This window comes from Arachis stenosperma, chromosome 10 (assembly GCF_014773155.1).
Source record: "Arachis stenosperma cultivar V10309 chromosome 10, arast.V10309.gnm1.PFL2, whole genome shotgun sequence".
NCBI classification, from domain to species: Eukaryota; Viridiplantae; Streptophyta; class Magnoliopsida; order Fabales; family Fabaceae; genus Arachis; species Arachis stenosperma.
In genome coordinates, this window is record NC_080386.1 from 69,672,152 (window position 1) to 69,697,807 (window position 25,656).

The window sequence follows — 25,656 nt, forward strand, 5'->3', positions numbered from 1 at the left end:
CAGACTTTGAGAAATCAAATTGACTTGTTGAGTCAATATCTTGTTCTGAGCCAAAATGGCATTCAGAGTATCAATCTCAAGAACTCCTTTCTTCTGACTTGTCCCATTGTTCACAGGATTCCTTTCAGAAGTGTACATGAATTGGTTATTTGCAACCATTTCAATTAGTTCTTGAGCTTCTGTAGGCGTCTTCTTCAGATGAAGAGATCCTCCAGCAGAGCTATCCAAAGACATCTTGGATAGTTCAGAGAGACCATCATAGAAAATACCTATGATGCTCCATTCAGAAAGCATATCAGAAGGACACTTTCTGATTAATTGTTTGTATCTTTCCCAAGCTTCATAGAGGGATTCTCCATCCTTCTGTCTGAAGGTTTGGACTTCCACTCTAAGCTTACTCAATTTTTGAGGTGGAAAGAACTTTGCCAAGAAGGCATTGACTAGCTTTTCCCAAGAGTCCAGGCTTTCTTTAGGTTGAGAGTCCAACCATGTCCTAGCTCTGTCTCTTACAGCAAAAGGGAATAGCATAAGTCTATAGACCTCAGGGTCTACCCCCTTAGTCTTGATAGTGTCACAGATTTGCAAGAATTCAGCTAAGAACTGATGAGGATCTTCCAATGGAAGTCCATGGAACTTGCAATTCTGTTGCATTAGAGAAACTAATTGAGGCTTAAGCTCAAAGTTGTTTGCTCCAATGGCAGGGATAGAGATGCTTCTCCCATAGAAGTCGGGAGTAGGTGCAGTAAAGTCACCCAGCACCTTCCTTGCATTGTTGGCATTGTTGTTGTTTTCGGCTGCCATGGGTTCTTCTTCTTTGAAGAATTCGGTCAGGTCCTCAACAGAGAGTTGTGCCTTAGCTTCTCTTAGCTTCCGCTTCAAGGTCCTTTTAGGTTCAGGGTCAGCTTCAACAAGAATGCCTTTGTCTTTGTTCCTGCTCATATGAAAGAGAAGAAAACAAGAAAATATGGAATCCTCTATGTCACAGTATAGAGATTCCTTGAGGTGTCAGAGGAAGAAAAATGGAAGACAGAGGTAGAAAATTCGAACTTATCAAAGAAGATGGAGTTCGAATTTTGCATTAAGGAATAGTGTTAGTCCATAAATAGAAGGATGTGAGAAGAAGGGAAGTAATTTTCGAAAATTTAAGTAAAAGATTTTGAAAACATTTTGAAAAACACTTAATTGATTTTCGAAAATAAGAGTGGAAAAGAAATCAAGTGATTTTTGAAAAAGATTTTGAAATTAGAAATTAAAAAGATTTGATTGAAAACTTATTTTGAAAAAGATGTGATTAAAAAGATATGATTTGAAAACAATTTTAAAAGATATGATTTGAAAACAATTTGAAAAGATATGATTTTAAAAATTAATGACTTGCCTAACAAGAAAAGATATGATTCAAACATAAAACCTTCCTCAACAGAAAAGGCAAAAAATGTTCAATCAAATCATTAATTGTTAGTAAGTATCTTTGAAAAAGGAAAGAAATTGATTTTGAAAACATTTGATTGAAAATATATGATTTGAAAAAGATTTGATTTTGAAAAACTTTGAAAACTTGAGAAAAAATTGATTTTGAAAACAAAATCTTCCCTCTTTGCCATCCTGGCGTTAAACGCCCAAACTACTACCCTTTTGGGCGTTAAACGCCCAACCAGGCACCCTGGCTGGCGTTTAAACGCCAGTCTGTCTTCTTCACTGGGCATTTTTGAATGCCCAGCTTTTTCTGTGTGATTCCTCTGCAGTATGTTCTGAATCTTCAATTCTCTGTATTATTGACTTGAAAAGACACAAATAAAAAATATTTTTAGATTTTTAATAATGAGGAATAATCAAAATGCAACTAAAATCAAATAACAATGCATGCAAGACACCAAACTTAGCAGTTTGTATATATGGGAAACAACAAAACCCTCAAGTCAATAGAATTCAAAGATTAAAACAAGAAAATCATCAAGAATAACTTGAAGATTAATGAAGACACATGCATGAATGCAGTAAGAACAGAAACATGCAATTGACACTAAACTTAAGATGAGACTCTAGACTCAAGAAATATTTTTGGATTTTATGCTTTTGTAAATTTTTTGTGCTTTTTTTTTCGAAAATTATATGGAAAAGAAAAATAAAGGTATCAAAATTCTTAATGAGAATTCCAGGAATCATGCAATGTTAGTCTAAAGCTTTAGTCTAAAGGAATTAGACATAGCTAGCTAAGCTTCAGCAGGACATTGCATTCAAGAGCTAAATTGATGAGAATCAATCAGCTTTGGTGATGATAAGAACATCACCTTGAAACACTAGAATTCATTCTTAAGAACTCTGAAGAAAAAATACCTAATCTAAGCAACAAGATGAACCGTCAGTTGTCCATACACAAGAACAATCCCCGGCAACGGCGCCAAAAACTTGGTGCACAAAATTGTGATCACTACAACTTCGCACAACTAACCAGCAAGTGCACTGGGTCGTCCAAGTAATACCTTACGTGAGTAAGGGTCGATCCCACGGAGATTGGTGGTATGAAGCAAGCTATGGTCACCTTGTAAATCTCAGTCAGGCAGACTCAAATGTATAATGGTGATGAACGAAAATAACATAAAGATAAAGATAGAGATACTTATGTATATCATTGGTAAGAGCTTCAGATAAGCGTATGAAGATGCCTTCCCTTCCGTCTCTCTGCTTTCCTACTGTCTTCATCCAATCCTTCTTACTCCTTTCCATGGCAAGCTCGTGTAGGGTTTCACCGTTGTCAATGGCTACCTCCCATCCTCTCAGTGAAAATACGTCCCTGATGCTCTGTCACAGCATAGGCTAATCATCTGTCGGTTCTCGGTCAGGCGCGGAATAGAATCCAGTGATTCTTTTGCGTTTGTCACTAACGCCCCGCCTTTCGGAGTTTGAAGCACGTCACAGTCATTCAATCATTGAATCCTACTCAGAATACCACAGACAAGGTTAGACCTTCCGGATTCTCTTGAATGCCGCCATCAGTTCTTGCCTATACCACGAAGACTCTGATCTCACGGAATGGTTGGCTCGTTTGTCAGGCGAGCACTCGGTTGTCAGGCGATCAACCATGCATCATGCAATCAGAAATCCAAGAGATATTCACTAAGCCTCGGATGCTTGTAGAACAAGAATGGTTGTCAGTCACCTTGTTCATGAGTGAGAATGATGATGAGTGTCAATCATCACCTTCATCAAGTTGAAGAACAAGTGATATCTTGGAACAAGAACAAGCGGAATTGAATAGAAGAACAATAGTAATTGCATTAATACTCGAGGTACAGCAGAGCTCCACACCTTAATCTATGGTGTGTAGAAACTCCACCGTTGAAAATACATAAGAACAAGGTCTAGGCATGGCCGTGAGGCCAGCCCTCAAATGATCTAAGAACTAGATGTCCGAAGATGATAAATACAATGGTAAAAGGTCCTATATAGAGAACTAGTAGCCTAGGGTGTACAGAGATGAGTAAATGACATAAAAATCCACTTCCGGGCCCACTTGGTGTGTGCTTGGGCTGAGCAATGAAGCATTTTCGTGTAGAGACTCTTCTTGGAGTTAAACGCCAGCTTTTATGCCAGTTTGGGCGTTTAACTCCCATTTAGGTGCCAGTTCCGGCGTTTAACGCTGGAATTTCTGTAGGTGACTTTGAACGCCGGTTTGGGCCATCAAATCTTGGGCAAAGTATGGACTATCATATATTGCTGGAAAGCCCAGGATGTCTACTTTCCAACGCCGTTGAGAGCGCGCCAATTGGGCTTCTGTAGCTCCAGAAAATCCACTTCGAGTGCAGGGAGGTCAGAATCCAACAGCATCTGCAGTCCTTTTCAGTCTCTGAATCAGATTTTTGCTCAGGTCCCTCAATTTCAGCCAGAAAATACCTGAAATCACAGAAAAACACACAAACTCATAGTAAAGTCCAGAAAAGTGAATTTTAATTAAAAACTAATAAAAATATACTAAGAACTCAACTAAAACTACCAAAAACATACTAAAAACAATGCCAAAAAGCGTACAAATTATCCGCTCATCATTTGCTCCATCCTCTTCTTAGTGATGGGCTTGTCCTCTTCAATGAGGATGTATCCCTCTATGACAATCCCAGCTGAATAGCAAAGGTGACATATAAGATGAGGAAAGGCTAATCTTGGCAAAGGTGAGGACTTGTCAGCCACCTTGTAGAGTTCTAGATGTATGATTTCGTGAACTTCTACTTCCTCTCCAATCACGATACTATGGATCATGATGGCCCGATTCATAATTACCTCAGATCGGTTGCTAGTGGGAATGATAGAGCGTTGGATGAACTCCAACCATCCTCTAGCCACAGGCTTAAGATTCGGTCTTCTCAATTGAACCGGATTGCCTCTTGAGTCTCTTTTCCATTGAGCTCCTTCTATACGTATGTCCATGAAGACTTGGTCCAACCTTTGATCAAAGTTGACCCTTCTAGTGTAGGGGCGTGCATTTTCTTCCATCATTGGCAAGTTGAATGCTAGCCTCACGTTTTCTGGACTGAAATCTAAGTATTTCCCCCGAACCATTATAAGCCAATTATTTGGGTTTGGGTTCATACTTTGATCATGGTTCCTAGTGGTCCATGCGTTTGCATAGAACTCTTGAACCATTAAGATTTCGACTTGTTGAATGGGGTTGGCAAGAACTTCCCAACCTCTTCTTCGGATCTCTTGTCGGATCTCCAGATATTCGCCCTTTTTGAGCCTAAAAGGGACCTCAGGGATCATCTTCTTCTTGGCCACAACTTCATAGAAGTGGTCTTGATGGACCTTTGAGATGAATCTCTCTATTTTTCATGACTCAGAGGTGGAGGCAGTTGCCTTCCCTTTCCTCTTTCTAGAGGCTTCTCTGGCCTTAGGTACTATAAATGGTTATGGAAAAACAAAAAGCAGTGCTTTTACCACATCAAACTTAAAATATTTGCTCGTCCCCGAGCAAAAGAAGAAAGAAAGATGTAGAAGAAGAAGAAAATAGAGGAGATAGAGGGTGTATAGGGTTTAGCCAAGGGTAGAAGAAGGTGGTTGTGATGTGTGAAAATAAAGGAGTGAAGGGGGGTATTTATAGGGAAAAAGGGGGGAGTGGCCGAAAGGTTTGGGTGGGTTTGGGAGAAAAATAGTTTTGAATTTTGAAGGTGGGTGGGGGTTTTTGGGGAAGAGTTAAGGAAGTGATTGGTGAAGGGTATTTGGGAAAGAGATGTGGAGGTGATTGGTGAAGGGTAGTTGGGAAAGAGTGTTGTGGAAAGGTATGAAGAGGAGAGAGAGTGAGTTGAGGTTAGTGGGGATCCTGTGGGGTTCACAGATCCTGAGGGGTCAAGGAATTCTCATCCCTGCTCCAATTGGGCGTTCAAAATGCCTTAGAGTGCAATTCTGGCGTTTAAACGCCAGTTTGCTGCCCTGTTCTGGCGTTTAAACGCCAGCTTTCCTTTCTGTTCTGGCGTCTAAATGCCAGTTTGTTGCCCTGTTTTGGCGTTTAAACGCCAGTCTGGTGCCCTATTCTGGCGTTTAAACGCCCAGAAAGGTGCCAGATTGGGCGTTTAAACGCCCATTTCACTACCCTTACTCTCGTTTAAACGCCAGTAAGTCCTTCCTCCAGGGTGTGCTATTTTCAATGATGTTTTTGATTTTTCTTTATTTTTGTAATTGTCTTTGTGACTTCACATGATCATCAACCTAAAAGAAAACAAAATAATATAGATTAAAATAAAATTGGTTTGCCTCCCAATAAGCGCTTCTTTAATGTCAATAGCTTGACAGTGAGCTCTCATGGAGTCTCACAGATGATCAGAGTATGGTTGAGATCTCTCAACACCAAACTTAGAGTTTGGCTGTGGCCTCCCAACACCAAACTTAGAGTTTGAATGTGGGGGCTCTGTTTGACTCTGTATTGAGAGAAGCTCTTCATGCTTACTCTCCATGGTTACAGATGGAGAACCTTGAGTCTTTACTACAAGGCATTCTTCATTCACATGAAGGATCAACTCTCCTCTATTAACGTCAATCACAACTCTTGTTATGGCTAGGAAGGGTCTTCCAAGGATGATGGATTCATCTTCATTCCTCCTAATGTCTAGGATTATGAAATCAGCAGGAAAGTAAAGGCCTTCAACCTTCACTAGCACGTCCTCTAATAGTCCATAAGCCTTTTTCACAGATTTATCTGCCATCTCCAATGAGAATTTGGCAGCCTGTACCTCACAGATTCCCAGTCTCTCCATTATAGAGAGGGACATCATATTTAACCCTGACCCCAGGTCACATAGAGCTTTTTCAAAGGTCATGGTGCCTATGGTACAGGGTATTAAGAATTTACCAGGATTCTATTTCTTTTGAGGTAAATTTTGCTGAACCAATGTATTCAGTTCATTGGTGAGCCAGGGAGGTTCTTCCTCCCAAGTCTCATTACCAAACAGCTTGGTATTCAGCTTCATGATTGCTCCTAAATACTGTGCAACTTGCCCTTCAACAATGTCTTCATCCTCTTCAGAAGATGAATAGTCATCAAAGCTCATGAATGGTAAAAAGAGGTCCAAGGAAATCTCTATGGTCTCTGTATGAGCCTCAGATTCCTTTGATTCCTCATTAGGGGATTCCGTACTGACCATTGGACGTCCCCTGAGGTCTTCCTCAATGGGATTCACGTCCTCCTCCTCCTCTAAGGTTTCGGCCATGTTGATTATATCAATGGCCTTGCACTCTCCTTTGGGATTCTCTTCTGTATTGCTTGGCAGAGTGCTAGGAGGAGTTTCAGTAACCCTTTTACTCAGCTGGCCCACTTGTGCCTCCAAATTTCTAATGGAGGATCTTGTTTCAGTCATAAAACTAAGAGTGGCCTTAGATAGATCAGAGACTATGTTTGCTAAGCTAGAAGGATTCTGCTCAGAATGCTCTGTCTGTTGCTGAGATGATGATGGGAAAGGTTTGCTATTGCTAAACCTATTTCTTCCACCATTGTTATTATTGAAGCCTTGCTTTTGTTGATCCTTCCATGAAAAATTTGGATGATTTTTCCATGAAGGATTATAGGTGTTGCCAAAGGCTTCACCCATGTAATTCACCTTTGCCATTGCAGGGTTCTCAGGATCATAAGCTTCTTCTTCAGAAGATGCTTCTTTAGTACTGTTGGATACGTTTCACAATCCATTCAGACTTTGAGAGATCATATTGACTTGTTGGGTCAATATTTTGTTCTGAGCCAGTATGGCATTCAGAGCATCAATTTCAAGAACTCCTCTCTTTTGAGGCATCCCATTACTCACAGGATTACTTTCATAGGTATACATGAACTGGTTATTTGCAACCATTTCAATAAGTTCCTGAGCTTCTGCAGGTGTTTTCTTTAGGTGAATGGATCCACCTGCAGAGTGGTCCAGTGACAACTTGGAAAATTCAGACAGACCATTATAGAATATCTCTAATGTGGTCCATTCTGAAAGCATGTCAGAAGGACACTTTTTGGTCAGTTGCTTGTATCTTTCCCAAGCTTCATAGAGGGACTCACCAACTTTTTGTCTGAAGGTCTGAACATCCACTCTAAGCTTGCTCATCTTTTGAGAAGGAAAGAACATGGCTAAGAAAGCCGTGACCAGCATATCCCAAGAGTCCAGGCTATCTCTAGGTTGTGAGTCCAACCATGTTCTAGCTCTGTCTCTTACAGCAAAAGGGAAAAGCATAAGCTTGTAGACTTCAGGATTAACTCCATTGGTCTTAACAGTATGACAGATCTACAAGAACTCAGTTAAGAACTGATAAGGGTCTTCTGATGGAAGTCTATGAAACTTGCAGTTCTGTTGCAGTAGAGAAACTAATTGAGACTTTAGCTCAAAATTGTTTGCTCCTATGGCAGGGATTGAGATGCTTCTTCCATAGAAGTTGGAAATTGGTGTAGTAAAATCACCAAGCATCTTCCTTGCATTATTGTTTGGTTCGGCCATAATTGTTTCTTTTCCTACTTCCTTTTCAAAAATTTCAGTGAGGTCTTCTTTAGAGTTTTGTGCTTTAGCTGCTCTTAGCTTCCTCTTCAGAGTCCTTTCAGGTTCAGGATCTGCTTCAACAAGTATGCCTTTATCTTTGTTCCTGCTCATATAAAAGAGAAGAAAACAAAGAAAATATGGAATCCTCTATGTCACAGTATAGAGATTCCTTGAGGTGTCCGAGGAAAACAAGAATGGAAGATGAGGTAGGTAAGAAAGAATTCGAACACTCAAAGAGAGATGGAGTTCGAATTAACAATGGAAGAGGAATCTTAGTGTTTAAATAGAAAAAGATGAGAGAAGGGAAGAAATTTTCGAAAATTAAAAGTTAAAATAATTACTTAATTAAAAGGGATTTAAAAAAAGTTAATATTTTTCGAAAATTAAGAGTGAAAAGGTGGTTTTGAAAAAGATAAGAAATAAATTTGAAAAAGATAATAAGTTAGAGCAAGATTTTGAAATCAAGGATTTTTAAAAAGAAGATATGATTTAAAAAAGATATTTTTGAAAAACAAATTAAAAAGATTTGATTTTTAAAATTAATGACTTGATTAAAAAGAAACTAAAAGATATGATTCTAAATTTCAAATATGGAATCTCTCTTAACAAGAAAGTAACAAACTTGGAATTTTTGAATCAAGATTTTTGAAAATATGAGTAAAAGATTTGAATTTTTAAAAAAGATATGTTTGAAAAGATATGATTTTGAAAAAAATATGATTGAAAATATTTGATTTTAAAAAGATTTGATTTTGAAAAAAAAAAGTATGAAGATTTGAAAAAGATTTGATTTGAAAACAAAATTCCTCTCCTTGTGTCATCCTGGCGTTAAACGCCCAGGAGCTGCATGTTTTGGGCGTTTAATGCCCAATTGCTGCATGGTTCGGGCATTTAAACGCCCAGCCAGGTACCCTGGCTGGTGTTTAAACGCCAGTTTTCCTTCTTCACTGGGTGTTTTGAACGCCTAGCTTTTTTCTGTAATTCCTCTGCTTTATGTTCTTGGATCTTCATTCTGCTAAATCCTTTATTCAAGAAGATATGTTTTCAATTTTGAAAAACAACAAAATGAGTCAAAACATATAATTCTTGGATCAAAACACAAGATATATGCAAGAATATTATGAACGTCAAGATGAACACCAAGAACAGTCTTGAAGACCAAAATGAACATCAAGAACTCATTTTTCTTAATAAAAGAGAACATGGAGGACACCAAACTTAGAACTTTCTCATGTTTGGGCCATATGAATGCAAGAATGCATATGTAGAACATCATGCAGTGCAAATCAATAAATCATGAAGATTAAACAAAGCAATTCATCAACAACGAATTGAAGATAATCAAAAACACAATGCATGTGTTTCGAAAATTGTAAGATAATTAAAATCATGTAATTGACACCAAACTTAAAATTTAGTCCTAGATTCAAACAAGAACCATGAAATATTTTTTAGTTTTTATGATTTTATGAATTTTTTTGGATTTTTCAAAAATTAATTTTGGAAAGACGCAAACAAATAAAAAAATTTTGAAAGATTTTTGAAAAATTTTTGAAAATAAAATAAGAAGAAAATTACCTAATCTGAACAACAAGATGAACCGTCAGTTGTCAAAACTCGAACAATCCCCGGCAACGGCGCCAAAAATTTGGTGCACGAAATTGTGATACACAATGGTGCCAACAACTTGGTACACACAATTGTAATCTCAAATCTTTTTCACAACTTCGCACAACTAACCAGCAAGCGCACTGGGTCGTCCAAGTAATAAACCTTACGTGAGTAAGGGTCGATCCGACAGAGATTCTCGGGTTGAAGTAAGCTATGGTCACCTTGTAAATCTCAGTCAGGCGGATTCAAATGGGTTATGGAGTTTTCATAATTAAAAGATAAATAAAACATAAAATAAAGATAGAGATACTTATGTAATTCATTGGTGGGAATTTCAGATAAGCGTATGGAGATGCTTCATCCCTCTTGAATTTCTACTTTCCTACTGCCTTCATCCAATCCTTCATACTCCTTTCCATGGCAAGCTATATGTTGGGAATCACCGTTGTCAATGGCTACTTCCCGTCCTCTCAGTGAAAATGGTCCAAATGCGCTGTCACCGCACGACTAATCATCTGTCCGTTCTCGATCATGTTGGAATAGAATCCAGTGATCCTTTTGTGTTTGTCACTACGCCCAACACTCGTGAGTTTTAAGCTCGTCACAGTCATCCCTTCCCAGATCCTACTCGGAATACCACAGTCAAGGTTTAGACTTTTCGGATCTCAGGAATGGCCACCAATAATTCTAGCTTATACCACGAAGACTCCGATCTTTCGGAATGGAGGCTAAGAGATATACACTCAATCTTAAGTAGAACGAAAGTAGATGTCAGGCACGCGTTCATAGGTGAGAATGATGATGAGTGTCACGGATCATCACATTCATCAGGTTGAAGTGCGAGTGAATATCTTAGAACAAGAATAAGCTTGAATTGAATAGAAAATAGTACTAATTGCATTAACACTCGAGGAATAGCAGAGCTCCACACTTTAATCTATGGTGTGTAAAAACTCCACCATTGAAAATACATAAGTGGTCTGGAGGTCCAGGCATGGCCGAATGGCCAACCTCTCCAAATATGAAAATATGATATCCAAAATAGGGAAAAATACTTCTAGTACAATAGTCAAAAGTTCTATTTATACTAAACTAGTTACTAGGGTTTACAGAAATAAGTAAGTGATGCAGAAATCCACTTCTGGGCCCACTTGGTGTGTGCTTGGGCTGAGCATTGAAGCTTTCACGTGTAGAGGTCTTTCTTGGAGTTAAACACTAGCTTTGGTGCCAGTTTGGGTGTTTAACTCCAACTTTTATGCCAGTTCTGGCATTTTTAACGCCAGAAAAGGGCAGAGAACTGGCGTTTTGACGCTATTTTATGTCGTCAAAACTCGCGCAAAGTATGAACTATTATATATTTCTAGAAAGCCCTGGATGTCTACTTTTCAACGCAATTGAGAGCACGCCATTTGGAGTTAATAACTCCAGAAAATCCACTTCGAGTGCAGGGAGGTCAGAATCCAACAACATATGCAGTCCTTTGTCAGCCTCTGAATCAGATTTTTGCTCAGGTCCCTCAATTTCAGCCAGAAAATACCTGAAATCATAGAAACCCACACAAACTCATAGTAAAGTCTAGAAATGTGAATTTTGCTTAAAAACTAATAAAAATATACTAAAAACTAACTAAATCATACTAAAAACTATATAAAAACAATGCCAAAAAGCGTATAAATTATCCGCTCATCATAGACACAGAAGCCGTCGCTTTTTTTTAAATTAAAATCGACAATAGCACCATCGATTTTATTGCTAAAAACACCATCCTCCGCCCACTCCCCACCTCCAAGTCTAGAAACACCATTTTGCCTCCAAATTCCTTACCAACCCTCATTTTATCCTTTTATTTTCTGCATTCCTCACCAATCCGCCACCAAGTTCTGAAACAACCCTCATTCTCTTCTGCCGGGATCACGGTTGCACCGCTGTCACTCGGTTTTCTCGCGCCGCCATCGCGCTTTGTTGCTACCGTGTCGCTGTCCTCTTACTCGCGCCGCTTGTCGCTCCTCTTGCTACTGCTGCCTGTCGCTCCGCTGCTGCCGCGCCGCCGTCGCTCCTTCTCTCTGTTGCCGCCGTGGCTCCTCCTACTTTGGACCTTCTCCGTTCTCTCTCAATCGAGATCACAAGAACCAGGTATGTTTTCAAAGTCAACTTCAGTTTCAATTGGAAATCCCCTATTTCAAGTGTAAACTATGATCTAATTGTAATATCCTATTTTTTAAATCTAGAAATCATGGTCATCAGGTTTATTCTGGTTCGATGTTGAATTGTTGAATGCAAGAGTGGGACATTTCAACATTATATGACTCAACTGGTGTGTGTTTCCTTATCAGATTTAGGAGCAGGAGCTGAAGCTGGAGCAGTGGAGGATACAAAGGAATCAAGACCTTGTCCACACAATATATAGCAACCTTCTTATCAGAATAAACCTTTCCTGTGACTGTAGCATTCACTACCCCAGTGGAAATGTTGACACTGATCATCTTACCATGTTTTGTCACTCTCAGCAGAAGCCTTTTGGTGCCTTTACCTGTCATTGTTTCCACAGAGTTGCTTAGAGAACCAAAGCCTGATGAGCTTGAAACACACTCGGGTAGGATGTGGAATTGCAAGAGCTTTATCTTTTGAGAAGGCATTGTCATCTGCTGCAAGGATTGTTAGGCCATTACTACTCTTTGCTGCTATGAGCTCTTTGTTGATGCTCTTCATGATCTCTATTATTTTCAACAGCATGGTTAGGACTATGAATGTTTTTTCCTTTTCAAGGATTCTGGTTATGTCATCTAAGGTTGAGTTACAACAATCTGGAGCCTGAGGTGATGGTGCTGATGCAGGTGCCTGTGCCATTGTGACTGAAGAATTCAAGGAAGAAATCAAGAGGACTAGAAGTAGGGACAAGGAAAATAGAGCTTGCTTCATCTTCTACTTAATTATTGGTAATGAAGGCTTTTAATTTGGTGTTTTAGAAAGAAGATTTAAATGATATTATAGAAGGCCAAAGAAATTATAGAGATTTGGGGTAGGTGAATATTAGTAGTGCCATTTATTCCAAACCTTAACCTATGCTTTAGATCACATAAATAGGAATAGATATTAGATTCAAACATGTACAGTAGAATAGATTAACATACTATTTTTTATATGTTAGTACAAGGAATATGGTTTGAGTATGGGACCAACAATTAATACACATGCTCCAGAGAAGTACTGAATAAACTCTAAGAACATCGATGATGATTAATACAGATCAAGTTAGTTGAGACTTAGAGTTTTGGGTTGGAAACGAAGAGCTTGTTAACTTGTATGAGAATAGACTTGGAGATGCTGGTTATGTTAGTTTCAGGCTTGGGAGGACCAACAACTTTGGTGATGGTATGCCATATTCTGTATATTTATCGTTACAATAGTTGTAGCGTAATCTTATGTCAATTCCAGAATTTAAGTGGATAGTTACCTTTTTCCCCAAGGAACACCTTGAAATACTAATCCAATTCGCAAAGATTTGCTCTTTTAACTTGGTTCTAAGATTTTATATTTTTCTTATTGAATTCTGTAAATTGGAACAGTACATGACAGGTTTAGAAAACATGCTCTGTTTGTTAAACATCACGTGCTAGGTTGTCGCTTTTCTTTTTTGCCCCATAAGTTTTGTTCTGGATTTCTTTTAACTATTGCTGACTATTTATGTAAAAAGTCTGAATTCTCAATATTGTTTTCCTTCCTATGGGATCCGCAGGTCTTCTAATAGCAGTGCAAAAGGAATTATTTAATATTCTTAATTATAAGGAGTTACACTTCAATGATTGTGGTGATCGTATAGCTCAGTTGTTAGATGTTGAGCTGGCTCTTCCATGTTCACAGTGGAAAAACAGTGATGTTAGGCAAGAAATTCTGATTGTAAACACTCACCTACTATTTCCTCATGATTCAACCATGTCCCTTGTAAGACTAAATCAGGTAATTTAGCATTTAGATATGATGTATATAAGCACTCACCAACTGTTAGGCCTAGTATCTTAACTGAGAGGTTCCTTAAGCTATTTCAATTCTGCAGGTCTATAAGATACTTCAATATATAGAATCCTATCAAAGAGATTTCCACCTCAAGCCCATGCCAATTATGTTATGCAGGTAAATACCGAATGGACTTCCATTTATTTTTAGTTTAAGACTTTTAAGCATATTTTATTTACAACTTCTTATTACTCAGTGATTGGAATGGAAGAAAACTTGGACATGTTTACAAGTTCCTAAGGTCGCAAGGGTTTGTATCATCTTATGATACGGCACATCATTATACTGAGGCATATGCAGACAAGGTAAAGCATGTAGCATTGCTATCAGACATTTTTTTAATTTATCTTCATCTTTATTATCTCTGTTAAATTATTATGCATACTTATTTATACTTACTTATATATGCTTGTTTGTGTAAACCATTCATGGTGAAAGTATAAATTATATTCATGATAAGACTTTTATTTGTTGTGGTTTCTCGTTGAAAAAAAAAATAAAAATGAATATTATCCTTTTGATATGTAGGTCTAAAGTTCAAATCATGATTTGAAATTTAAAAAAAGTATGTTGGAATTATAATTTAATTTAATTTTAATGTTAATTTTAATTGATAAATATACAAGTTCTTTTTTATATCATCAGTTACGTCTTTTTCCTCATGAATATAATTAGTTAGGTGATTTCTTCGATACCCATCTAATTTGAGGGTATTACATACCCTTCTTATGTGTTCCAATTAATTGATGACAAGTGTAATTATTAATTCCAATAAGCAAATAAATTTTAAATTTTTAAAAATTAAAAATAATAAATTTAATACATGTATTAAATACTTTATATATACATAACTTAATACACTGTACACACGTTTTAACTCTGGTTAAATCAAATTACCATACATGGTAAACTTTAAATAAATTATTTAAAAAAAAAAAAAGAAAAAGTAAAAATTAGTTTTCCTCTTCTTTCCTAACCCTAATCCCCTCAACGGCACCAATTTCCCAGTGAGGTAGCAAGCCAACAACCCCTCCAGGCTCCAACCACGCCAGCCGTCTCGTCGTCTTTGTCTCGCCGGACATGGTGCGGCTCTGATGACCTCCCTGCACGTCGCGTTTTGGCTCGCAGACTCGCAGGTCGTCTTCTTCATCGCAGCTCCTTGCTCTGTCGGTGCTGTCATCGCTTCCTCTCTGTCACTGCTGCCTCGCAGGTCATAGTGGTGTATAATTGAAAAATATCACATAATTATGAGGTATGATTGAGAATAAAAGCAATTGTTTATGCAGATGTTCTAAGCTTTAACACTATTCATCCATTAGTAGCAGAATATTGTAGTTTTTTAATAATTATGAAACCATGGCAAAAGTACAATCATAATATCTACTACTATTGCATGAGACAATTCAGCTCCAGGGAAATTTTAAAATGTAGATTTTCCATAAGTCATTACTCTAGAGCTTTACAAATGAAATAGTAAATTTATACTTGAGAATAAGCTATATTCCTCTTTTTCTTCCAGTGATATGCTTAGTGAAAGTTACAACAAATTCCTTCCTTCTTTCTTCTTACTTAGAAGATATAATTAAACCTTCTTGACATAAGAAATTTTTTTTTCCAGATGAAGTATCTCCAAAGTTAAGGAGTTCTCTCTAAAAAGGAAGTTTATCTTTTTGATAGTTTTTAATGGCATCTATAACCTTTGATGAAAATGTGTCATCCTCAGGGTAATAAACAATAGGATCTGGTAATGGAGGCAATGATGCTAGGCTGAGAACACTCTCCAGAAATGCATGTAAACAGTATGCTGAATATGTAACATGGTATCCACCTTCTTGAACAATTACAAGGCGTCCATCACTCTGCTGTTTTGCAAGATCATGAAAAATCTTCCCAATTTTTCTATAACCCTCCATTGTTAAGCATTGCCTTCCATTTGGATCAAACTGAGGCACCTAAAGTAAGTAAAGATTCTTTATTGTTAGATAATGAGGGAAAAGTAAAGATAATGTGATTTGACTATTGTTAACATTGTCATGTTCCATTCAATTGAAGTCTGTAGAAGGAAATTTTACACAAGAAATATTTTTTTTAATATCTTATTTAAAGGATTCGATTGTGAAAGAAAACTGACTTAACTTCTGCTGTAATTGATGAGAACAATCTTTTTTGTGATTGAAATGAAACAGATCATTTCTAAGGGTATATTTGGTTGAGGGGTTAAAAATAGGTGAAAATTCTAACTATGGCAAGAGTATAAATCATGAACCTAAAAGAAAATGATAAATAGAACTTACTGCACTAGAGTCTAGTCCAATTGTCAAAACAATCATATCAGGTCCAAACTTCTGGATTGATGGAATAACCAATTCATTGAATGCATAAACATATCCATTGTCCCTAGTTCCATTTGATTTTCTTTTTCCAATTTTTTCTCCTTCGGTAGCAATACTATTTCATTAATTTAGAATTACAGAAACAAAGAGTACTTCAAAGAGTAGTAGAAAAAAAATTAATAGTAATAATTCTTAATAATCATACAACATAAACACAGGTTCTAGTTCATATTAAATTTCGGTTATTGATGATTATAATATACTGTTTATGATTTATTAGTTTATACTTGATTATATATGTGATGTTTATTTCGAGTGGCTTAACCAATCAATAAAAATTGTTACACAAATTTACCAGAAACAGAGCACTTAATTTGAAGCATTTTGTAATGTTTACTTGAATAAAATTTGCTTTGAACATACGGATTTAAATTAGTTATGTAATAATGATCATTGTTGAGTTAAAATTATTATAGATATGATCTTTTGTAATTACTTGTGATACAAAATTATATCTTTGAGGTTTCTTTATTTTTATTTAATGATAGTTTCATGACATGCATGTAATGAAGAAGTTATAAATGTGATTTGTTAAAAATTAGTCACTCCTTCAATTAGTTGTATAAGAAAAGGATGCATTGTTTTGCAATGTTTGAAAAGTCAACTGCTGTTGAAATTTCATTTATAAATAATGTAATTAGGGATTACTTTTCTATATGTATTTAAAGTGATATATACATTAAAAATTTGTAAACATACTCTTATTTGTTGTTGATTTTTATATAGTCTTTAATCAATAGAAATTTCTTTGAATTAAAATGGTTGAAACATTCTATAAAAAAATATGTCATAACAAAATCCATTCTTACAAAAAGAAGGAAAAATCAATATTCCAAAATATAAATATATAGGATTGTTATAGATTTTAATTTATATATAGAAAGATTCTATAACAATAGATAGCTACCACAAAAAAAAGTCGCATTACTAAAGTACTAGCACCAAAATGACTTATTTATATCATTTATAGTTAACATAATTTATTTAGAATTTTTCCAACTGATGCAATCAGAAGTAACATATACTCTTATTTTTTAACTAAATTATTGTTCTTTTCCTCAAATTTTTTGTAGTTCTTCTTAGCAACCTTGATAATGGTGTTTTTTTTTCAGATTGTATGGCTTCATGATCAAATCTATAGCAATGCGCATCCTAGTTGCATCATCAACCTTCAAATGATAAGAACAGTAGTAAGTCACACTTATGTAATTAGAAATTAAACAATTAGAACTTTATCATGTAATGTAACTTACATAAATGTTGTAATCATCAATCCAAATGCAGTTCTTCATCCAAGTTGCTACCCAAATACCGCAATCAAAGCTATGTTAAATTTTATATGGAAAAAAAAAGTACTAGTTAGACAATGTGACAAAAGAAAAAAGATTGCTTGACAAACCAAATAAAGAACTAGAAAATTACGAGTCATTTCTTTGTCTTCTTATTCCGAGAGCTTCCAAAATGGGAAACCCAGACACCTTAGACCTAATCGTACTCTCAAAATCATAGAAAGAGTCATGTTGAAGCATCCCTTTAAGGTACAAAGCCTAATAAGTGGTTAACATTGAATTAGTGTTTTTATAAATTGTAAAAATAGTATAAATGAAGATGTAAAATTGATGCCATAAATGTTTGAATACAGAAATGATATACCAAATAGAGGAACAGATATTTATTTAGTAGAGTTGAAATTATGTCACATGATTTTACCTTTCTAAGGACTTCCACTTTGCCCATAAATGCCTCTTTATAATCCTCTTGAACTTGACTACTCGGGATAGTTCCCGACAATGCCATTTGCTATACAATGTGAAGAATATAATTTTGTCAATGTTAAATTGCCAAACTAAATTACATATAAATATTGAACAGAATGAGGATGAAAATTATATATTTCTTCTGGTGCAAAATTTCAATTTATTTATATAATATAAGCATTTGGAGCGCTTATATTACGTTATACAAGCAAGTGTGACAAATATTAACAATTATTGATATGTTGATTAAAAAAAATTTATTATAAATTACACGTGGCTTACCAAAAAGACTGTGGACATATACCAATGTCTTAAAACTTTGGAAGTAGTCTTCTCCTCATCATTTAGCATATGAGCATATACGTCGAGTATCTAAATGCATATTAGACATGGTTAGATAATGATAATAATCATGAGATTGGATTGGTATCCAAAATTAAATCAACTGAAATAACTTACAGTTTGGTCAATCCAACCCTTTGGAATTAAGTTAAAAAAAGAATCCCTGGTTGCATCAAATTTGTATCCTTTTGCTAATATCTCTTGCCTACAATTGATTAAATATAAAAAAAATAATTTATCATTGTTCTTCTAATACGATCATAAGATGACAAAGTACAAAGATAATATTTTTTCAAAATAAGTTACCTCCCAAACTCATTATCTTTATTTGTTCCAAATATGTAGGTTGCAACTATGATTTCAGTGTCATCTAATTCCATGGTAGTTGGCGGTGCAAACAATACTGGTAGCCACTATTAAGAAAAATAAAAGGTAACAAAAATTAAGCCTCGAAATTTAAAATAACTCAAGAATTAGAAAATCTTCAAAAGTGTTTCGACGAATAAAACTTAAGCAATTGACACTCACAAATGGAGCTTCAACCCCAAGATTTCTCAGTATACCCTGGAATCCTCTGATTTATATGATAACCAGTAGGAGATGCATTACTCAGCAATGATTTGACAATATCAGTTGATGGAGTATCTGCTACACAAAATTGTTTATCATGTGTTTTTTTGGATGACTGGGCTCCAGAAATTTTAGGATTAGTCTTCTTCACACCGAGAATAGATTTTTTTCTGTCAAAAGAAGGTTTTTTAACCGGGAGAGTGGCCAACTTTTTCATTATCGTGTCTGTCACGGCTTGCTCAGAAGAAAGGTTTTCAAAGGGACTTGCATATGGAGACATGGTCATTGGCATTGAAAGCGATGGATAAAGAGGTGAGCTTAGGTTAAATCCTCCCAAATGATTATAAAATTGTGACGGCATGGGGTGAAAGTAAGGCATCATTGGCATCATAGATTGATTGACAGAGGCCATGTTTTGCAAGTTAGTGACAACTTCTAGCATCTTTATGATTTGTGAGTTGAGCGCATCATATTTTTCACTTTTATTCTCCTAAAAAATATTTGGAAATGATTAGAAAATGATTACATTACTATTCCACGAAATGCTATTGACGTTTAATCAACTAATTGTCAGATGAATTAATTGAAGACTGATCAATACTTAGTGAATTCAACATAACAATCTGAGAAGAGATTAGAGATCACCTTATTAAAGATGGTTCCAACTGGCACATCCACTTCTTTAGATTTTAATTCCACATTATTTTCTACCATCTTGATGCCCTCATTGAGACTGAAAACCATTATAAATAAATAAGTAAATATCATAATTCTTAAGAAAAATACGAAAAAAATTTAAAATTCATAGAATCAATTGAAGTGTATTCCAACCTAGACAAAATTTCAATGGCCTCTATCAGAGTGTTCTTCACTTGTGCTTTTGTTACATTTGATTTTTGTTGAGCGCTGCCAAGGTTTTCCCCAATGACATCAGACGGTGATTGAGGTGTGTGATTGCTTTCAGCTTTAGCTTTTTTTGAACTGGAGTTGTTAGTTCCTCTTGAAGACATAATTACAAGTAGAAAAAGCAATATGCATATATGAATGTAAGACATTCGAATTCTACGGTGATAACTGAAAATAATTTCATCCATTTATAGAAAATTTGAAAACTGGATACATGAAAGGTCATCATGTATATGGGTTTCGCATCAATTATTTTTGAAGTAATTTTTCATAAAGCCTGACTTCTCATATTTCTGTAACAAGAAAAAGGAAAGACGGAAGATGAAAGGAGTGATTACAAGATGGAAAATTTACTATGGGATAAAAGATGAAAGATGAAAGGGATGGGTTAAATGTAGAAAACTTACTATAGGGTGAGAAGAGGCGTCCAAAAGTTGCATTCTCTTCATTTATTTGTGATTAAGGTATTCAGCATACATTTTTATACCGTCTAATTAAAAAATAATATTCTATTAAATATAATTAAATAATTTAGAAATAATTTTAGTTTACTTTTAAACGGCCAGAAGCCCAAGTATCATAGTATTTTAAAACATTAGTTAATAATTACATCAATAATAAAAGAAATTAAGCTCATAAAATTTGAAATATAATTTACATCAATGCTCTTTAAAACTTTACCCACATAGCAAGTTTTCCTGGTTTTATTACTTTTATGTTATATCATATAAGGTTGTATTTTTAATCCTCACTAATAAAATATATTATCCATTTATAATCTTTTTCATATTTTTAGTTTATTGTGAATTAATTATTAAAGCTTTCTCGCCATGGGATTAATAACATTTTTTAAGCATTTCTTTATTTTCTTCATATGACCATCTCTAAGTTTTTACTATTTCACTTATATTATGAAGGAAAAACTACCAAAAGTACCTATGAAATTTACGAACACGGACAAAAGTACCGATAAACTAAGGAAATTAATGATGTACCCAGGGAAGATGAGTTTCATATGACAAAAGTATCCAAATCCTAATTTTTTGTTAATTTTTTTAATAAAATTCCCAAACTATCCCCACCCTCAACCTCAACTCACTTTTTTAATCTTTCATAATTCAACATGCACCTTTAAAACTTGCTATGGAGTCCAAAACTACTCCTACAACAGATGAAATGAATCTTTTATGGTGGAAATTTTGGATAATAATGCAACAGAAGATTGCAGCGGCGAGATTAACAAAAGAATAAATCAATACCGATGAAGAATCAGATAAAGAATCATAAAGGAACAGTTTTTAATCGTTTCATTTCCTTTTTTTTTTCTTAATTTGAGGGCTTTCTTTGTGCGAAGGTATTGGCGAAAAAAATGGAAAAGAGTTCACCATACTAAATTTATCTGCTAGGAATCGGTCGAAGTCCTCTACCACCACCACCATTGATTTTGGCCTGGTCTATTATATGAATAGTTTTGGACTCCATGACAAAGGTTTTAAAGGTACAAGTTAGATTATGGAAGGTTGAAAAAGTGAGTTGAGGTTGAGAGTGAGGGTAGTTTGGAAATTTTATTAAAAAATTAACAAAAAAATTAGAATTTGGATACTTTTGTCATACGAAACCCATTTTCCATGGGTACATCATTAATTTTCTTAGTTTATGGGTATTTTTGTCAGCTTTCGTAAACTTCATGGGTACTTTTGGTAGTTTTTCCTATTATGAAAATAAAAAAAATTATTTTTAGTGATAAACCACAAATCAATATAAAAATTATCGTATTGATAGATAAGATATGGATTCAATCTTAAAGATCTATTATTTATGTCAAAAAAAATGAATTTTTTCATTGAACATGTTTTTCAACATGCAATTGAACTAGCTGCCATACACAAAAGGTTCCAACCAAATGAAATTATGTAGAAAAGACAGAGAGTAAGGTAGAGAATATTGAGGGTTAATAAGTTGGGGGCAAAACATAATGTAACAGCTTAACTTTTAGCACGTCATGATCGAACCAAAAGTAAGGAGTTACTAACATGTTTTCGTTATTTACTATTTAATATTGAGCCTCTACACGTTAATTGGTCGATAGATTTTAAGAAAAACGAAATTCATTTTAGTTTCGTATTTATTTCAACTCAACTAATGTCAGATAAACATATACTCACGTAATTAATATTAAACCTAGAAGCAACTAGCCAAACAAGCCTTAAGCCTTCTATTCGTCTGTAGCTTTTTGATTAGCCATCCTGTCTGTATCTCTAAAAAGGTTTTCTAAAAACCTTGGGGTGAGAACAAAGCCACACGTTCTCAGTAGAAATTGATTTTTATACAAGCTTTAAAATTCTGCTGTTGCATTTACAAAAATTCGGAAACCAGAAAGCTGCCATGTTAAATATAAATTCCATAATAATTTCAATTCTAATCCGTTGCTTCTAAATTTTGATGAGATTACAGTCAACATCCCTAAGTTTCAGAATCCAAAAGTTTCAGGTTCATATCAAATCATTTAATTAATTAATTATGAATTGGAAGTGGAGCCCTGTTTTCATAAACCAGTTCAGAGTTTCCAGCAAACAACCGAGCTTCCAAGTGATTTATCTAAGTCTACAAAATTGATATGAACATAAAACTTGTACTCACTTAAAATAGACTAATAGATCTTTAAAATTATTTTGAAATCAACTCAAAATTCTATTTAAATTAAAAGTTATAGCGTCTGTAAGTTAGTACTGCAGAACCAGAAAACCAGAAAAATCTGCAGCAACCACTAAACTTCAAAAAATCATATCTTCCAAACCACTTGACCAAATTCCGTGAAATTTTTATGGAATATTTAAGACACACTAAAATTATACAGAAAAATTATTTCATCTAAAAATTAGGTCTGGACTGCTCCCAAAACGTCATTCGTTCTGCTTCCAGTTGTGCAGATTTCTGCAGAAATTCTGAACAAAATATTTTCCAACAACCTCACATACCAAATCATATATTCAAGCCTAGGATTCATGTAAAACCACATTTCTAACTTTCTTATGACTAACCAAAGTTGCCCAAGAACTCTTAATTCAATGTATCACGATTTCACATCATAGGTGCAACATAACCATATTATCACATCATCCATTCTTTAGCATCTCAAGTTATGATTCATCAAATAAATTTCCAGCAGCCATCTCAATATTCCATGCTCAAAATCATCATCAACAAGTACTAACAGCAAGTATAACTTCAAAATACACAACATCATCAATCACAGCTATGATTCAACTCAATTCCAACAATTATTCACACAACCAACCATAAACTATTTACAATTACTCATTTAATTATATTGGCATTCATAATTTAAAACCTTTATTTTTAAAACAAATCCCCTACCTCAGTTAGTCGACACCGCAGAATTTAAACGCGATAAACCCTCTTACTCTAAATTCACAGCAGCAGCTGCTTAGAACCAGCAGTAGCAACAGCAGTAACATTATCAAAAATCATAGTTATATGGGCTGAAACGAAATAAAACGAGAATAGGGTAACAAATAAAATAGCAGCAGAGCAAGAATGGAAACAGAGCAAATTAGAGGAAGGGACCTAGACCATATCAGAGGTACTTCGACGGCATCCCCTTTTTTTACTGAAACCGCAACGTTGACGATGCAGCAGCGGTGGCGGTTGAACAGCCCTCTGTCTCTCGGCACCAGCCTCACACGACTCCTTTCCTTGTACTCAAGTCCCATCTCTCCTTTCGCACATGCAACAGACAATGGTGGCTAGCACTAGAGCCTTCGGTAGTGGCGACGGGGTCACGGCATGGAGGCGATGAGAGAGCCTTGGCGATGGCGTCGAGCTCCTTGCCTCAGCGGCGTCCTTCCCCTTCTCGGCCCTGACCCGCATCTCCGGCGTCGCAGCAGTGGGCTTCCCTCCTCGGCCATGGGCTCGCGTTCCTCTCTCGCGTTTCTACTCTCGACGGTGATGCGGTGCGGCGACGGGCGATGGCGAGCTGGACGCGACGGCACAGCAGTAGCTTCACCCTCCTTCCTCCTTCAACCTGTGTGTGTTGTGTGGGTGTGGGTAAGAGGGAAAGGGGAATAGCGTGGTGAGTGAGTGGCATGTCGAAAGAGAGCGTGGCTCACTAAGGGGTAAACAGCTGGGGGTTACGTGTGTGTGAGTTGAGTAATAGGGGTTAAGGTAAGTGAAATTAGGGTTTGAATTGGGAATTTAGAGATTGAAATAGAATATGAGTTGAAAACTAAACTTAATCAATAAAATTAATTTTAAGAATATTATATACATTTTTTTTTTGTAAATTATTTTTAATTAAATACTCTATTTTAAAATTATAGATAAATAAATAAATTTTTCTTTGTTTATAAAATAAGTTCGAAACTAAATATTCAAAATACGTTATATAAAATTTTCATTATTTTTCAATTACTAGAACTTTAAATTATAATTAAAAAAGTACTCGTTTTTTATGTAAAAATCTCTAAAAATATATTCTTGATTAAATAGAATAAATCGTAAAATAATGTATTATTTAATTTTCATAAATCCGAGGTCTTATACATAAAATTTGTTTGGAGTACACTAATACACTTCTATAGCGAACACAAGTCACAATTTATAATTATTGACGAATGCATTAATTGTTTTTCTTGTTAAAATCTTGAACTCTTGCATTCCAATAATAGTAGTAATTTGGTACATTAGCGTGTGATAGATTTATCTGGAACATGGGTATTTCACCTCCACTTAATAAATAACAAGGTGGCATGGGATATCCATTAAAATTGGGATACATAGGTAATCCATTCATGTATTGAAAGTTCTCAATACCCTTTGTAGAGGATATAGCACCATAAGTTCCAATTTTCGTGGACACTTCTTGATGATCTTCTTTATTTGGTTTTCTACTCTGCTAAATAAATATAAAAAAAATAAATTATTAAAAATATTTTTTATACATTATTGCATCAATACATAAGAATACAACATGTCAAACTAACCTTTTTGATGCGATTATTATCTAACCACTTTCTTTTATTACTCTTTTGGACACTTGAAATTCTATCATTCTTTGTGTCCTACATGCAAAATTATAAAAACTATCAAAAAATCTCTAGCAGTTCAAATTATATTATAATACATTATTATATACCTCAAAAGCAGCTTCGGGTGCATTTATTTTTGTTTGTGGACTAGGCTTTTCTGTTCTACTATCGTTGAAGTGGTTGCTTTGAACTTCTGTAGATTGGACATGAGGCTTATTCACTTTTTTTCTAGATATTTTCAAATAAATCACTACGTTTTTCGTTACATTGGTGTATTATTTCCTCATCAGACATATCCTGTAATACAATATATTCGAACAACACATAAATTTTAAAAGAAATAAGTAGTACAGAAAAGAATGTACTCTAAACAAAGAAAAATTTATAATAGATATTACCGTAACACCATTTGATTCTGTACTTGATTGGTCATTGTCAGTATTCAACTTATCTTCGTTCAAACTTAGTGAGCATTATCCACCGTATAGTTTTGGACACCTACGAATCGTATGACCAATCCGTTTACAGTGCGAACACTTACGGGCCTTAGCAGTCTTGGTTGTTTGTCATGGGGCTCCTTTTGTCTTCACAACACTTGGGTCACCTACCAAGTTGGCGGTAGAAGGAAGCTTCTCATTTGGATTGTGTCTTTTATGGAGTTTCATAATCAATCCAAAAATGTCTTCTCTGATTTCCATGAAGTCATCTCGATGTTTCGATGCTTTATCACATAGTGAAAAACAAAGCGTCGCTAGAGCACCGTACCTAACACTAGCAACCTTTTCAGATTCAATATCCTCGGCAGTAAGTGAACTAATGTATTCTTTTTTAGCATCTTTCGTCCACCTCTTGTGAATAAGAGTATTGGGAATACTGCTAATATGGTCATGTCTCATAGTACAAAAAATATGGGAACAAGGGATACCACAGCTCTCAAATAATCGACAATCACAAGCAAAGTTGTTAGTGCTTCTATCATACCGAACCTTATATTCAATAGCTGGCTCTTGATATT

General features: G+C 35.3%; 1 protein-coding gene, 1 non-coding gene and 1 pseudogene across 4 annotated transcripts; 1 reads left to right on the forward strand and 2 right to left on the reverse strand.

Moving 5' to 3' along the window:
* The first annotated feature begins 288 nt into the window (after nt 1-288).
* LOC130959333 (small nucleolar RNA R71) lies at nt 289-396 on the forward strand. Its single transcript, XR_009078422.1, has one exon. It is a non-coding gene; the product is annotated as a small nucleolar RNA R71 (small nucleolar RNA).
* An 11,461-nt stretch (nt 397-11,857) lies between these two features.
* Nucleotides 11,858-12,541, reverse strand: LOC130957202 (fasciclin-like arabinogalactan protein 11; annotated as a pseudogene).
* Nucleotides 12,542-17,042: 4,501 nt separating this feature from the next.
* LOC130954599 (uncharacterized) lies at nt 17,043-23,772 on the reverse strand. Of its 3 annotated transcripts, XM_057881357.1 has the most exons (11): nt 22,972-23,772; nt 19,519-19,657; nt 19,333-19,420; nt 18,646-19,177; nt 18,424-18,530; nt 18,235-18,322; nt 18,058-18,147; nt 17,729-17,818; nt 17,441-17,565; nt 17,272-17,341; nt 17,045-17,187 (listed from the first exon to the last, which is right to left on the reverse strand). In XM_057881357.1, exons 5-11 carry the CDS (start codon nt 18,495-18,497, stop codon nt 17,098-17,100), a joined length of 627 nt encoding a protein of 208 aa, XP_057737340.1. In that variant the 5' UTR covers nt 18,498-18,530; nt 18,646-19,177; nt 19,333-19,420; nt 19,519-19,657; nt 22,972-23,772; the 3' UTR covers nt 17,045-17,097. The 3 variants fall into 3 exon arrangements, with proteins under 3 accessions (XP_057737339.1, XP_057737340.1, XP_057737341.1); XM_057881356.1 differs by lacking the exon at nt 22,972-23,772 and having other exon boundaries at nt 17,043-17,187; nt 19,519-20,079; XM_057881358.1 differs by lacking the exons at nt 19,333-19,420; nt 19,519-19,657; nt 22,972-23,772 and having other exon boundaries at nt 18,646-19,262.
* Between the last annotated feature and the right edge of the window lie 1,884 nt (nt 23,773-25,656).